This window comes from Opisthocomus hoazin, chromosome 8 (assembly GCF_030867145.1).
Source record: "Opisthocomus hoazin isolate bOpiHoa1 chromosome 8, bOpiHoa1.hap1, whole genome shotgun sequence".
In the NCBI taxonomy this organism is placed as follows: Eukaryota; Metazoa; Chordata; class Aves; order Opisthocomiformes; family Opisthocomidae; genus Opisthocomus; species Opisthocomus hoazin.
Window position 1 is genome coordinate 58,669,931 of NC_134421.1, and position 17,202 is coordinate 58,687,132.

The 17,202-nt window shown below is 40.2% G+C and overlaps 1 protein-coding gene across 1 annotated transcript in view; it reads right to left on the minus strand.

Moving 5' to 3' along the window:
- Positions 1–17,202, minus strand: part of PRKAR2B (protein kinase cAMP-dependent type II regulatory subunit beta) — a 91,056-nt gene that overhangs the window by 12,445 nt on the left and 61,409 nt on the right. Inside the window, exons 3-4 of the mRNA XM_075429070.1 lie at positions 10,489–10,541; positions 9,272–9,355 (exon numbers count right to left, since the gene is read on the minus strand). Of these exons, the coding sequence (XP_075285185.1) occupies positions 9,272–9,355; positions 10,489–10,541 (137 nt within the window). The remainder of the gene's footprint in view (positions 1–9,271; positions 9,356–10,488; positions 10,542–17,202) is intronic.

The window sequence follows — 17,202 nt, forward strand, 5'->3', positions numbered from 1 at the left end:
CACACACTGACATGGTATAGTCTGGGCTGGTTTGCTCTTGGTGCCATCACCAGCACAGTTGGTACAGTTTTGGCTTGTGCCAGTTATCACCCCTCCTGACAAACCCTGGTCATGGTTTGGAGGAATGCTTGAGCCAGGGCTTCTTCCCAGTAAGGGTAAAACCACCCTGGTTAGTTGCTTGGTTTGGTGGGGTTAGGAGGAGAGGAAGGTGCCAGAGAGCTTAGCTGTATGTATGTATGTCATACTGCACTGCATGGCCTCAGGGACAGAGAACATCCTCTGATGTAGTTTGTTGTTACCAATTACTGAACTGAATAAAAGTGACAAGAATGGAAAATTTCAAAATAATCTACTGCAGTCAGTTCAACTCCACCTTTGGGGATCCTTCTTAATTTCCTGACAAACAACATTTGTATTTCTAGTCAATTAAATGACATCTTCCCTGTAATTAAAGCCTTCAAAATACTGAACTAAGGAAACATTTAAATATGAAGGGGCATATGACTATGATTGATAACTAGTAAAAAACAGTTAGCAGATATTCTTAGCTCTTTAGTCCCAAAACATGTAAATCAACTCCACATCCTCTCTGGGCAACCTGTTCCAGCATTTGACCACCCTCACAGTAAAAAATGCTTTTCCTGTAGTTAAAAAGATGTTTTTGTATTTCATTTTGTGGGCATTGTGTCTTCTCCCGTCATGGCACCACTGAGAACAGGTCTGGTCAACAGATTGGTGTCTCCATCTGCTGTAGAAAGACACTCCTGTCTCTTTAGCGCACCCTTGAAAGATGCCGTCAAGCTCCTGTTTATGCTGCCTGATGCCACGCAGTCCTTCTCACGTCCTTCTGCAGTTCCTTCAGCTGGCAGCTCAGCACTCTGACCACAGCACATCTCCCACAGGTGAAGCCCCATTGCCCCCCAGACTTCAGGAGAGATGCCTGCCACTCCCAGCAGCCTGAGACCAAGACGGCGACATCCTACCTCTGGATCTGGGTTGAAACTCTACATGTGCCACGGCTGGCTGGTCCAGCTGGTGCTGGAGAGCACTCCCTGTGGCCCATCATCACTGTCATTGCACCAGCTCTAGCAGTCCCACACTGTCTTGTGCACTGTTTCCAATTCCTCTTCAAACTCCCATCTGCACAAATGACTTCAACTGCAAAGTCTCTGTTAGTTTGTCCTCTTCGCTGTGCTCCTGCAAGCTCTGTCTCTTCAATGGCAGTTACACAGATGCACCTCATCAACATTTCACTAGGAGCCTGATGCTCTCTGATAGTCTTGTGCTAAGTATTCTAAACACTACACACTTGTGGCAAAAAGTAGTTGCCCCCTCCTTCCCTTTATCCCATGGTAGCCGCATGAACCTCTAGCATAGAAGCAGAAATTTAATGTCAAAATTAAATAAATAAGTACCTCTGGTACTTATCACGGTGCCTATGAACAGCAGGAACCTACGAACAGGTTTTATGAATCACTCTGTTATGAGCTAGGAAATATTTTACTATGCCTAAAGTGCAACTCAGATACCAGGTACCTTTATGAATCTAGGCCTGCAGTGATAGCCATGCATAAGGAAGGTGTGCGTAAGCCTGATGTACTGCCATTTCATATCTGAAATGTACAAAATTGTGTGCATGTTTACAGTTAGTTACAAACAAAAGACATGGCATGAGATTCAGAAGAACAAAGCCCCAGACAGGAATGATAACGGGGCATACCCCTGGAACAGTGTCTGCTTCTATCCTTCTTGCCAGGTCAAGTGAAAAACTGCAAATAATCACTCACAACTCTCCTAATGTATACTTCGTATCACATAAAGTACTGTCCTTCAGATGCATGCTGCATTATTTGAAAATAGCTAGCCTCAATTTCTTTCAAGTCAACAAAGAAACATGGCAATTACATCTCAAGACAATTCCTTGGAAAAAAAAAATCAGTTAGACATGGACATTGAGTATAACTAAAACTGCATTTTATTTAGTATACATTTCACACAGGTTAAAAATCCAGTCACTTGTATGTCCTTGCAAGACAGCTTTTGACTCATTCAGGAGAGCTGGTAGACCATGACATGCCCTTCCCAGATGCCAACAGCTCTTTTAACTGCCAGACTACGAACTGATTTACTACCAGGTATGTGTCTTCTCAATATCAATTTATAAATTTACTGTGAGCTGTTTTGTAAAGAAAAAGGAACAAAGTTCTCCATACTAAACTCCACCACTCAAAGACTGGGGCTTCCACAAAGCATCAGTGTTTAAACTGCTGATACAAATGTCTGTTGTTCAACAAAGTGCTACCCATTCTGAATCAACAAAGGCACTGTAGATAAAATGGAAAGTAGGACACTATTGTCACCAGAAGTCATGACAATGAGAAACGTAAAAAGTCACTTCTGAAAAATATCCTTCTCTGCTATTTAAGAAAAGGTATTCAGGAGACAGAAGGAACAGCTACATCTCTACAACTAAACTGACGTGGCTTCTGACAGCAAACTGAAACAATCTTAATCTGGCATTTGACAGGAGTTGATAAACTCCAGCTATTAAGATGGCTGCAGTAAATCCCAAAAGTATTGGATGGTATGCTGGGATTATATATGCTTTGGGAATCCACCAAAAGAAGGATGAGTGTGCTGCTGGAATGCTCCTTGTGAGACACGAAATCTCAGCTCATTTCCCTTTTAGATCCAAAACATCCTGCACAACCTAAGCAGGCATAAGATTGCCTTGCACTTCAGTACAATAGTAATAACAAGACTTGCCTATCTCATATGACTTGTCAAATTATCATGTTCCAAAACACTATTATATGAACAAAGTGAATCCACAATTCTTCCACGGCCCCTAACTGAGTTCATGAACCACTTTATTCTTTACTCCTACAAACATTTCACTAAAATGAGCCCAAGTTAAAGCGGCATCCTGTTGGCCACCTTATCCTCACTTTGAGCAATATGAAGTGTCAATGAATTAATGCTCAGTATGCTATTAAGAAGGTAATGAAGCGGATAGAATACCAGAAGGCAAGAGGGGAGGAAGAGAGAAAAAGTTAGCAAAACATAGGCAGGAAAACCATGGGAAGAAAAGGAGTTCTTAATCAACAAGTCAGGACCTTGGAGAGGAAGAGAAAATTACAGAATTCATGTCTACAGCTCTCTGCATTTCTTTTTCAGAACAAAACCATGTACGTATACTCCCCAGGAACTTCAATATGAATGTTAAGAGCTCTACTGATACAATTCAAAATGTTTAGTTCCCTTGCGTAATATCCACTTGTTAACTAATGAAAAGGCATTTATTTCTTCACTGTCAAAGAATCTAATTTATATTTCAATGTATAATCAATAATTTCAAGCAATAATATTTTCCTTGAGAATATACCTTAACCTTCCTCCACACAGTTATATGTTAAGTTAGCATTCTGCCTCTCAAATATCATGCACATGCCCACCAGTCAGGCTCAGTAACACTTTTCATATTTTGTAACCAGCCTTCTGAGCAAGTTGGCTGATTCTTTTTAGTAGTTTGCCAAAAAAAGAGCAGAAATAATTCAGAGTTGCAAATAGTTTCCAAAACTCTTAAGCCAAAGATGAAAGCACCTTACACTGGGCAGTTCTTTTGCAGAACACCTTCAATAAGTCATTATAGAATCACAGAACCATTTAGGTTGGAAAAGACCCTTAACATCATTGAATCCAACCATAAACCTAACACTGCTAAGTCCACCACTAAACCACGTCCCTAAGTGCCACATCTACACATCTTTTAAATACCTACAGGGGTGGTGACCCAACCACTGCCCTGGGCAGCCTGTTCCAGTGCTTGATAGCCTTCTTGGTGAAGATTTTTTCCTAATATCAAATCTAAACCTCCCCTGATGCAACTTCAGGCCGTTTCCTCTTGTCCTATCACTAGTTACTTGGGAAAAGCGACTGACCCCCACCTCACTGCAACCTCCTGTCAGGCAGCTGTAGAGAGCGATAAGGTCTCCCCTCAGCCTCCTTCTCTCCAGGCTAAACAAGCCCAGTTCCCTCAGCCACTCCTCATAAGACTTGTTCTCTAGACCCCTCACCAGCCTCGCTGCCCTTTTCTGGACATGCTCCAGCAACTCAATGTCCTCCTTGTACTGAGGGGCCCAAAACTGAACACAGTACTCCAGGTGTGGCCTCACCAGTGCTGAGTACAGGGGCACAGTCACCTCCCTACTCCTGCTGGCCACACTATTGCTAATACAATAGGCAAGGTGGAGAGAATCCCTGTTTGCTAGATCTGATTTAAGTATTAATTTTGCCTTAGGAAAAAACAGAGGATTAAGTGCAGGTCTGTTTCTTCGGGAACTGATTAGTTTGCAAAGACTTTTGTCCCATTTAAGAGGGCAGAGTATTAACATGTTCAGGCATTTGGGGCTTACTCATATATATTTATGAGAATATATATATATATTATGGGAATATATACATATTCCCATAAATTGCTCCAACATCTGTAGTCCTAATTTTTCACCAAAATTTTTAAGAACATAAAGAGTATTATGAGAATCTTCTGTTAGCAGCGCTTTTCAACAAATGCTTTGGACTTCTGAGTATGAGTCCACTATTCATAAAACATATTTGCATTATGCTTTCTTTCATCTTCCTTTGAGTTAATAAATTCTAATTGATTAATCAATATTGTGCTCTCTTATAATAATTCCCCCAGTGCATAAGTGGCAATATGCCCAGAAATTGCTCTTGCCTATTTGTGAAGAATATGTATAATTTATTACTTTTCAGAAAAGGGTCAAGACCTACTTGAAATATTCTCTACAAGCATTAGCAGGGCAAAGCTCTCCAGAACAAAATTTCCCTGAAAGGAAACAGATGATCTAACACTGTTCGCGGATTTTTGCAAAAGAAAGGATTCAAACTTTAAGTGCAAGGGTGCAGCACAGCTTTGATGGTACCGGTCCCTTGAGCCATCCTGTGACACTGATGATAGGTTCATCAGGTTTTTTAACTGCTAGCCTATGGGTCATAACAGCCAAACCAAATAACCTGTTGTTAATCAGGCCCAGCAAAGTTTCCTCTTAAAAGGCAAAACCAAAAGAGTAACTTCTCTAAATTGCATTGCAAAAAGGAACTATAGACGCCTGCATTGGCCACTAGATGAGCTGCTGTTGCTGCTATTCCTCCTAGCCATAAAACAGTTGCTAGGCTGAACAGAGACAAATTCTAGTACTAGCAACTTGGGCCTTATCCTCAGTAACGGCCCAAGGCATCTGGTCATCATCTTGTTTTCTCCTTGCTGACTTATACAAAGTGAAAGCGGAAGTGAAAGGGCATGCAGCTTCTGATTCCTCTGCCAGTAACCTCCAGCATCTGGAGCACAGAAGAGAAGGTGTGGTAACATGCTTTGTGCATGCATATAGAGCAAGCAGCCTGGCACATCACGGGAACCCTGGGAGAACAAAAGTAATGTTAGGATTTCTGGCAATGGTGTGGCAGGCAATGGAGAAGAACAAGAAATAATACTGTGGTCTAATAGGAAGAGGTTTTTCTGGGAAGAACAACAGGAAGAAGTGCTTTAGAAGTGGAACAAGTTAATCCAACACAGGTTAGATTAATAGTGTGGGGAGACGAAAATGAACATCTAAATGTGCCTTTCTCTCTTCTAATTCACTCATCTACACAGTTCCGCTCCTAGAATTTCTCTTGATTCTTTCCTGATCTGGTCCTCTAAAAAGTAGCCAAAGAGTTCTGCAAAAACCTCTTTCCCTCATCTTGCTGCACGTGCATGTTTCAATCCTTATTCTTCTCTTCAAGTAATTTTTTCAATACTGTTATGCGTAGCTAAAACTGATATTGAGTGACAGCAACCAAATGGGAAGAGATTAAGCCCCCAGAATGGTGAAAAGAATGCTATCAATTCTTTAAAAGTACTTTTTATTTAAGGGAGTTAACTCAGGAATGCCTTGCTGAACTGACATTAGTTGACATGTCACATCCTCACTGACCCACAAAGTTAAAGAAAGTTTCAAGAAAATTCAAGTAACTTCACAGATTTTACAGAATTTATAAGAGTTGGCCTTTAAAACAGAGTGCTGTGCAGGGAGTTGTACCAGAGCTGGTGTTCCTTTATACCATGCTGTATTTTCAATGAGTCAATATATGAAATATTTACATTTATAAATACTTGTCTGTAAGTTTACCTATCTGACACTCAAACACTGCTATCAGGTAAATGCAGACTCAAGACAGTGTTGTGTGTGTTTAGAAAGTCCTAAGTTGTCTCAAAGTCTGAAGGTTATCTTTTTCTCCTCTCTCTCGTTTAGTTTCACATTCAAATGGTTCTGCTGTTTTTCACTTTTATGTGAAGGCTCTTGTCTGTTCAGATGGACTCTTTAATTAAAATGCTGAGCAGTACTGTAAGTCAGCTCCTAACTACTGCAACTTCTCCTTCTGCTTTAATGACACCCTTATCGTATCCTTCCATTCAAATTAAAACACAGTGTGTTCGGGTGGGATGAAGTTTTCAGAAAATGTGGACTCTATTTAGCATCATGTACTGAATGCAATTTTGATGGTACCTTAGGGCATGTTGTTGTACTGTATTTCAGAGTGGTGCCCTATCTAGGAATCGTGTTTGACACCTTGCTAAAAGGCCACCAGAGAAAAGCCATTAAGCACTTTACATTATCTCTTCACCTCTAACTCACTGACCTCTGAAACAGTGTTTTCCACACACAGAACTATAGCAGAAAGAGGCTGAAGTTCAGCACAAGAAAAATACAGTGGGAGCGGGAGACGCTATCGATACACAGCTTGACTTCTGTTCCAGAGACTTCAGCTTTAGCAGCTGCAAATACTCTCTCTCCCCACGATGAAGGAGTTTATTTGCTAATACACTAGAGAGCGAACTGCAGCAGCTGGCACCACATGCACTTGTGCTGCAGCATGGAGAGGCAGAGGCGAGGGAGAAAGCTGGGATAGGAACTTTTAAATTACTTCAGCTACAGTGGTAGAGCTCTTGAGTCACTACCTAGCAGCAGAACAGGAAGGAGGAGTGGGAGAAGTCCCCTTGGGACTACAGATCTTGGCTCCACAGAAGGAGCAAGCCAGACTGAAGGAGGCTACATTTTAATACTCTTGCTATCTTCAGAGCTCAGTAGCTTTCCAATGCCTTTTATAAGTAAAGTTATTATAATGAAAAACTCCTTTACAAAAATTATCTTTTTCAACTTTCCAGAACACTGTCTGTGAAGGATTTAAAGCAGAAGGAAGTGGTCTTAATCCACCAGACAATCTGAGCAAAGCGGAGTAAACAAGAACTGGGAGATCCCAGGAGCAGATTTCAAGGCTTCGGATTGCAGAGCTCCACAAGAGGAGGACTCAGTGAAGAAGCCTTCTGCTAAACACCTGGAACAGACTGTGGGAACTATTCTCAATTACAAGTAACTGATTCAGACACAAAAAATGGAGTTCAAAACATCCAGGGGATACCGTATTGAGACAGCAGCGCAGTCCTGACAAGACCTCCACAAACAGGGGAAGTAATTCCTCAATATTCCTTGGAAGGGTTATATCAAGTGCCCACACTGGAACAGTTTAATGCTCTATGTCTACACAACATTACAACAGAGCTGATACGAAGCCATTAGATGCCTATCCTGCAGACCAAGTGGCTGATGACTATTTAGACAGAAGATCCAGAAGATCTAGTTCTCATTGGAAGGGAAAGCAGATCTTACCCAGAGGATTGCTACTATAAGCAGATACTACCAAGAAACTGTGCAAAGCCAGAATCAGGAAAGCATTAGCTCAAAATTAACATCACGGCAGATTATAGGAGCACACAACAACCTGTTGGGTCACAGGGCTCATTAGAGAGAAATGCTCAGAGACTAACCAAGCAGGGTGTGCCAAAATGCCACTGGCAGGCTAAAATAACAATGGGCCGGCCAAGTGGAAGCCAGGACACAGCAACAATAAGGAAAAAATGTAATAAAGCAATTTCACATCCAGAGCAGATATCCAGAAACCACTTTGCATCCCTGAAGTTATGCATAAAAATAATTCAGGAGTGGAAGGGGCAAATGTTTTGGTGACTTTAGCTTGAACATGTGCAGTGAACAGCTCATTAACTACCCACTAAACAGACAGCATGAGAGAGACAGTAAATCTGTGTCAGGATCCCTCCTATCTCAAGAATGCACACATATTAGCACATATGTTGAGGCTTTTGATGCCCTCCTATAGCTCTAACTCCAGGGGTCTGAGACTCACTGCTCCCCAGGGCCCCTCTGGGAACAGGCACCCAGGGTCAGGGCTCAGCCTTCGTGCAGACAAAAGCAGGAGCTGGAAACCTGCTGCATGAATTAACGTGCATTCGCAGGAACAGCACCTGACTTTCAAACAGAACTGCAGGCTGCTCTTTCCATTAGCTCCCTCTTGAATCAAATTTAAAACTTTCTGTTCTCATGCTTAAAACTCTACATAATTATTTCCCTTTCCCCCATGCTCCCTCGCCTGACAGCACTGAATCAATTCGCTTGAGAAAGCATTTGGTCTGCTCTGAGTCATCCCAACCTCAGGATGCATGTTTTGATTGATACACTCACCTTTTCCCTTAATCAGCTCTGTGCTTTTTTGTAGCATTATCACCTTTGTCTGATCCAGGTCACTCATTCATTGCATTTAGGCTTTCTTAAAAGTCCATAATTATTTTTATAGGCAATAGAATAAAATTAGCATGGAAGAAAATGATCTGTAGTGTTTTTATGGTATCTATATTAAGTGAAATAATAATGTAAACACCTCGCTATTGCCTTTCTCTTTCCCTCTATTTCATAACTTGCTTGTTCAATTACATCTATACCTAAACTGTAGGCTTTGGGGGTAATTTTAGGTTTTGATGGAGCACTTGGCACAATTTTGGATGTTAAAAACTGACTAGTAGAAACAATTTAAAGGTTCCAGTTAACTGATGAGTTTATATACATCAATGTACAGCAAGAAGATTTAAAATAAGAAAATACAATACTTTACAATCATATTAATGTATACATTCATAGTAATGTACTTCAAGACTATCATTCATGGTGGTGAACAAAAGGCTCTCTCTATATAATGTATCAGTTATAAAAATGGCATTTCTGGAGTTTATGAAATGGTCAAGAAAGCATACATAAGAGCTCACAAAATACAAATCCGTAAACTTCTGTTCAAAAGTTCAAGAGAATTAATTCTTAGCAGTACTGCTAAATGTTGCTCATTACAAAGAATCTCTTACCGGATCTAGGTTTTTAAAAAGAAGAATGTCCTTGCACGCCTCCTGCAGTCTGTTTCTTTGATCATCTGTTTTAGGGTGAATAATCTGAGGAATACAACAGAAAAACCTTTAAAGTGGTTACCATATAGCAACACTAGTTGAAAGACTAAGCTAATTCAGCTAAGCATTTTTACACAATATTTTGGCCATCCTTCATAACACTTCCATTTCAAAACCTTCAGGATCTGAATAAACACTCCATGATAACATTGTATCACCACAGCGTTAGCAAATCAAGCACTGATGTATTTAAGCTAATAAGATCTTTACATGTGTAGAAACTAGTTCATTTCTGCAAGCCATTCTGGATACCTTTATCTCAACTATTGCTTCATAAACATTACTCTGCTACTCTCTAATCATATTTGAAGCATACATGTTTTATAAAAAGCACCACTGTTAGATTTAGCCATTTGCCATGACTACTTCCCAAAGAATACTTTACGAAATAATAGCTATATTAAATTTATATCAGTAGTTTCACACAGTAAACAACAGACTTGACACTATCCGAGTGACCCAGCGATTTACTACATTCCTGATGTCTGGTTAATGTATCAATCAAGTTCTTCATTCAACTCGTATGCTTAAAAAGGCATGCTGGGTTTCAAAGCGTTGATACTACAGGACAACCTTTTTGACAGTTTTACAAGCCAGAAATTAGGTAGAATATAAACATTTAAACTTGTCTTAAAGACATACTCCTGCTATTTCTTATTAAAAGCTAAGCAAATGCCTTTAAAAGGGTGACATAAGTAAAAAAATTATATAGTTCATTAGTTATTGCATCTGAAAATCCTAGCGATTTTATAATTTACCTTTTTTCTGCCTCATGAAAAACACTAGAATATTGAGGAAACTACTGCAAGCTTATGAGGACACCAAAGAAGTACTTTTACGAGCAGGTGCTCTTTGGGCAAATATAATTGCACAAAAATTAACATTAACAGACCATGTATCAAAGGTGTGGTAATTTAGAATAATATTCACATCCTACATGGATGATTATTACAGAGAAATTTTAAATATTCCTGTAACACAAAAATTCAAGAGATTATTACACTATGTTATAATAATTATGTTTTTGGAAAGGAACTGTAACACCATTTACATTATTCTTCCTAAATTTCGTGCCTGAGAACTGAAAAAATAAGTATCTGACTCAAAACATTAAATACCCTAGATTCTGCATCGTCCTCTTCCTCATCAGGATTGTAAGCTTCTGCACACACTGAAATAAAAAAAAAAGTATAATCTTAATTCAGAAGTACAATATGTTTCACAAGATTTACAGAGCAGAAAATGTATTATGTAGCAGAGTAATAATACAAAGTAATGCCACAAACTCAATAGCGAATCACAGAAGATACCGCTGACAGAGTCCATAGCAGATCACCTCTGAACTGCCAGTGAAACAAAGCCACATTTGTTTCATTTTTGGACATGTTTTCTGTGTTTTAAAAAATCTCTAATATGCTTATAAATTTCTCACCTAATCTGTTCTAACTGATCTTACCTTAATATCAGAAATTTTTTTCTGATGTCTAAATTAATTATTTCTTGTTAGAATTTAAGCTATCCACACTGGATGCAGAGATCAGATCACTCCATCTGTATTTGGGAGTTTAGAGGTTTTGGGGGTTTTCTGGTTTTTGTTTTGCTTGGTTGCTTGGTTGGGGTGGAGGGGAAGGGGTGCATACTTGAAAATTGTTCCCTCCTTTTACTTTTTAGGGTAAACAATTCTGCTTTTTCAGGTTTTTCCCTACAAGTCATGTTTTTCAGCTAACTATCTCCACTGTCATTATTGAAGTGTGATGCTCAAAACCAGGCCCAGCATTTGAGTTAGGCAGAGTATGGAGTACAAGACATTAATTACTCCATAGATTTTGCAGGCTATGTCTTTTTCACCCATCCATACCTTTTTCACAACAGCTTGATTATGTTTACTCATGTAATACTCATGATTTACATATTGTTTTCAAAACCCACTGCTTAACCAGCTGTCCTGTGTCCTGCATATGGCTATTCTGCCTCTTTCCCTTCCTGAAATCTGTGAGCTCTTGTCATTCCAGGGTAATTCTCGCTCAATCTGCCTTTTCTCTCCCTGTTCTTGAACAGTTTCTCCCTTAGAGTTGGTGTACAGTAGAATAGCTTCCCCTTTGATTGCTTTTCCTACCGTCTCAAAATTTGGTCGTAAGTGCATTGCAAAACATGTTGGGCACTCGGTATTCTCCTTTATTGTTTTCCAACAGATGACTGATTAATTAAAATTCCCATTACCACCATCCCTTGTACTCTGGCAATAAAAATCCCCACCTGCCTGATTCGTTTGGTGGTCTGTGCAATGCCTGCGTAACGATGGAGCCCGTGAGATTTTCCCATTTTAGTATTACTCATAGCACATCAGTATGCCCAGCTCCCTCTACAGCTGGGTCACAGCACAAGTGTCTGCACCCAGTACACAACAGCAACAGCTTCTTCCTCCTCCCCATCCTCTCACTGCATCTTTGCTATGCTAGTTCAGTCACACTGTTGCTCACGGATTCAGACTTCAGGTCCTCTTGTTTATTGCCCATATTTCTTGTATTATTATACAAACAACTTCTAAAGTAGTAACCAGGTGGACCCATTAACCTCCTCATTACCCCATCCAATTAAGACAATTTCATGGCAAAGCCCATCATTGCACATATTATGCAGAGTCCCAAAGGAAGTCTTGGTCCTCACCATATGAGGCACCCAGCAAACACTAAAATGCCAACTTTATAAAACCTGGCATCTTCCAAAACTTTAAAAAAAGTGATACAAGTCCCTCTGGAACTGACTGAAAGATTCCTAACAAGTTTACTAGGAACTGGATTTGGTCCCAAATAACTGCAAATGCCAGCAAAAGGAAGCCTGCAATCTGTTGAACAACTATAATATTTTACCTCTACACAAACAAAATGTTCCTACTGACTGCTGTATGGTACTGTAGTTACTTCAGTCTTGCCTGAAATAAACTATAGAGGATTTTATTTAAATAGCAACAATAATAATGTGCCAAGTAAGCACCACAGCCCACAAATCACTACTTTGTTTCAGCTGGTATCAGCCTCTGTGCCTTACCGCACGCATGTGTACATGGGAGTCAACAAATCTGTATTACGGTACAGTGTGCTGCTGGGTGTATGAATAGTCTGTCTCAACCTGAGATACAGTTACATCCTGCCCTTACCTCCGATCAAACCTCTAGATGAAAAAAAAAATATACAAAACAGGAATTAATTTGACAGCTTTGATGTTGTCATCCCAGAATTGAAAGGTCTTGGACAGCCTACTGAACATTTAACACTCTTCCAGACCACACAAAAGAAGCTGAATTTAGCCTCATCCATGTCCATCCTGAATCATCCTATCAATCTCTTGCACGTAGCCTGAAGCAGGTTCAGTCCAGAAAGGGAGTATGTTCCTGAGGTCTTCTGTGCCATCTAGTGTCTCTGCTCTAACTTCATCCTTCTTTGATAGAAGCTCATTTCAGTCACTCTCATTAACTATTATCAGCAGGTGCCTTCATTACATATTCTTCTTAATCACTGATTACATACAATATATTTAAGAACTTCTCTGGGCTAGTGGCCATCTGCCCAAATTTTAAAATGATTTATTCTTATCTGTGATAAGAAACTTACTCCTCTGGTTACAATTCTGTATTTATCTTGCCTTGGCTTATCTTCAAGATTATACCAAAGCTGAGGCTCTGTGGTTATAAATATGCCATTTCCTTTCCTTCATTGCTTATTTCAGTAGTCTGTCTTACAGACTTTATAGTCTAGTAACACTAATTTCTAAGTACATACCACTAGATATCTAATGGAAAAACTTGATACATTTTACTTCCGTTCTTGAAATACAGTCTCTAAACATTACTATGGTCAACTGAATTTCATGACATGGCCATTAAGGTTTGGCACATGAGAATCCCAATGACATAAGCCATGTAAAACTAAGCGAGACATCTCTTCTGTAGACATCCACATCTGCAGAAGTCATCTGGATTCCAATCACAGTCAACGGAGAGAAACCGGCACATTTACGAACTGATTCATCCGACCTGTATTACACGTCCAGATTAAGATGGTATTAATTAAAAATGTGATTAACTGGCTGAGACAAATCCTATTGCTCTTGAGATGAGGCCTGTTAGTTATAACAGGCTGCAAGACTATGGCATTTAGTCCATATTTCTCAGAAAACAAAGAAATTAATCATCTGATGATGATGACAGGTTGCTCATGCAACAGAACACCTTCTTTATTCACTTTGTATATACTAGGGAGACAGTTTGTGGTCCCCATCTCTTTTGTCTAAGGCTTGACTGGCACCACAGACATTAACTAATCAGAACCATTCCACTGCTGGTGGCTGCAATACCCAGTGTTCAGTATTCTCTTTTTCTACCTCTCCAGCTCATTCCACACTCCCAATGGTACACACTAGATGGTGACTTATGCTCAGATGCCCTGCCACATTTTGCTACATGTCACTGCTGAATGCAATGCTCAAATCATTGCTCAAAAAGCAGTCCTAATACCATTCTTAAGGACCTATTTCATCCCATGCATAATTACGGCATTAAAAAATAGTGATACAAACACTGTACATACTTCTCCATTGGTTGCTAAGCTCAAGTAAGTGAAGCTATTTTTATTGAGTTTTTCCAAGTGAAAATTACATTTCACATATAATTCCCCAAGATGGACACACACACAAACATCACCAAATACATCAAGGCAAAGTACTTGTTGGAAAAATGTAAACTGTCAAACGGCAGTGCATTCTTAAAATACACATACACCAAAAACTGCATACAACTCTAGATGGATTGCTTTGTCAGCAAGAAGAGGTAAGCTTTTATAATTTCTAACTCATCACTCCAAGTAAAGTCAATTTTATGGTTTTCAGCTAGTAAACATGTTTTATATTCAAAACCAGAAATAGTGTCACTTCAAATACGAGTGAATTCTAAAATTAACATACAATCAGTAACTGTAAGACTACAAAAAATGTTAGTCATGCTCTATCTATTCCTTTGATGTATCAGGAAATAAGAAGCTATGAATAATGAAATGAATAAAAATTCATATATAATCATAAAATAATGTATTACACTCAAAACATGGCATGAAAAACAATCAATATGCGTGTACCCCTTCCAAAGCATAGAACCACCAGGTCATAAAGCATATGACAAAGCATTTTACAAGAGAAAAAGAGCTTGTGGTGGTGCAGCCCCCCCACCTGGCAATCCCAGAATCAGCCAACATTGTATTCTTGCTTGCACTGTAAGAATAGTTAGCTGGTGTGCACTGAATCGGGGCAACTTGGCACCTTCTTCGTCTTTGTACAAGAGCAGTGAGTTGGGCTGATCAGGCGCTCCCTGACTGCACCTGAAACTCCTGATGCCTGGAGTTGCACCCGCTTGGTAAATGTCAGAACTGTACATTCTGGATCGTATTAGAACTGTACAGTTTCTGTCTAAATATCAGGATTGCATCATGTAGATTGTGACCAGGACGGAAAATCACTGATGCCTAAAGTCAATCATCTTGAGACACTGCAAACAGCAGTACCAAAGGAAGGCCCTTTGAGCTCTTCTGGTCCGCAGTGGGCTGCGCCCAGTAACTCCCTCTGGGTGAGATGCCTCTCAGTAACTCGCAAACTACCTGGGCTGATCTCCAGACTCAACCTTCACCTGTTGAGAAATCATTTGATTTGAAGTATTTCACTGAACTTGAGGGGAATTTTTATGATTGTGTGTATCGATTCAAAACATAATATTCTATTACTTTGATTGTAATAGCAAATTCTTTTCAATCACTCAGTAAATGCTAAGTTAAACAGTGATTAAAAGCTGCTAAATTCCTGTGATTCTCTTTCTCTCTTTAATCTGTGAACACACCCTGAATTTCTGCTAAGCATATTCCTTAGTCATAAACCGTTGTGGTGTAAGGCTGGTTCTGGATCCAGCCGCACCTAAGCTCCTCCCTGAGAAGGAGTTTAGAAAGCAAGGGGGTCAAGTCCGAACCTGGTGACTCAATAGGAGGGTCTCCCTTACCCTTTTCTTTTACTCCATATAAATAGTTTTCCACTCAAAACCTCCTTCGATTTTGTATTCCATTCATTTGATAAGTAACAGAATGAACCTTGCCAATGAACTTTGTAAGATTACATTTTCTAAATTTTCAGGAAAATCTTTTCTTGCAAAACCTTTGAGCGATCATTTAAGTGACCTACCCGCTCATTCGCGATGGAGCTGTAGAAATATTTCTTCATGCCATTCAGGGCAAATCAAGACTACAGTTTTGCCAGCACAACTATCAGGCTGGAGCATGAAAACAGACCATCTCTAGCCACTGTAGCTACGCCAGCATGCCACATGTCCCTGCAAACATCCCTACCTATGACAGCTATGCCCTTCCCCTCGTACAGCAAGAATGTCACTTCCCTGGTTTAGCCGCACCAAAGTTCACAGAATCACAGAATGTTCGGGGTTGGAAGGGACCTCTGTGGGTCATCTAGTCCAACCCCCCTGCCGAAGCAGGGTTACCTACAGCAGGCTGCACAGGACCTTGTCCAGGTGGGTCTGGAATATCTCCAGAGAAGGAGACTCCACAACCTCTCTGGGCAGCCTGTTCCAGTGCTCCATCACCCTCAGAGGGAAGAAGTTCTTCCTCATGTTCAGACAGAATTTCCTATGCTTCAGTTTGTGCCCATTACCCCTTGTCTTGTCGCTGAGCATCACTGAAAATTTTTTTTCCAGGTTGTCAGGATGTACTTCTCTTCATCTATGAAACACAGATTAGAACCATGGTGCATGGAGACTCCCTGCATGGCAAGTGGTAGTTCCACACTAGACCTCAAATACTACTGGACCTCCGAAGTTTCTGACACGGAAACACATTTTTTAACATCTCACCAGTTCCCACCACTGCAGAAGGAACTAGCAAGAGAGCCCTGCACCTCAAAATCCCAATTTCACATGTAGTTTTTATTTAAACAAAAGCAACCTTGCGCAATGGTAGCAACGAGAAATAACTGATCATGGTCTCTGATGCTTGCAACTGTCAAGTCCCATACTGTTTCTAGATCCAGTTTTGACTGGACCACATGGAAGATGAGCTTGAAGAGCTGTAAGTGAACGTAAGGACTGAAGAACAACCCAGAGGAAGGAGACCAACTTTCTGCTTTATCTGAGCACACAACAAGAGAAAACTTGTCTGATTCCACACATGATACAATAAGGCAATGCCAACTGGCTCCGCTGCTGAGATCCACCATTTGTGCAAAACCCTGAAACTACTTCAAGGAGTTACGTTTACCTCAAATATAAGCTAATTTGGAACAACACGTGATCACTGGGGCTATCATTTCCCATGATACTGTCAAAAAGAAGGCATCTGTGAAATGCCTACGCCTGATAGGGTCACTACACTGAAACTTTATCTAGGCATAATTAGGCGAATCAATACACAGAATGCCTGGTACCTTGCAAATCCGTGTTATTACTATTTTAGGCATAGAGCATTTACAGTACAAATGCTATCCAAGCTGGAATAAAACCATGTATGCTCAAAAAAAAAGGTCTGGCAGTCACAGAAACATGAATATTCTTGAGATTTCCTCACATGCCACAAACCAAAAACTGAAGAAATTCCCCTCCAACCTACCAGATTTATGGGGTAACAACTTTTGAGCAGTTCACTACCTAACACAAATCACTCCGTGCACAGGATAGCAGCCTAAAAATCCAAAGCTGGATAAAATCCAGGCAGCTTGTTTCCTCTTAATTATCAGGAAGGTGGCCTTCAGTTCATTAGGCGGGGACTCACTGGATTGGAGTCCTGGGAGTA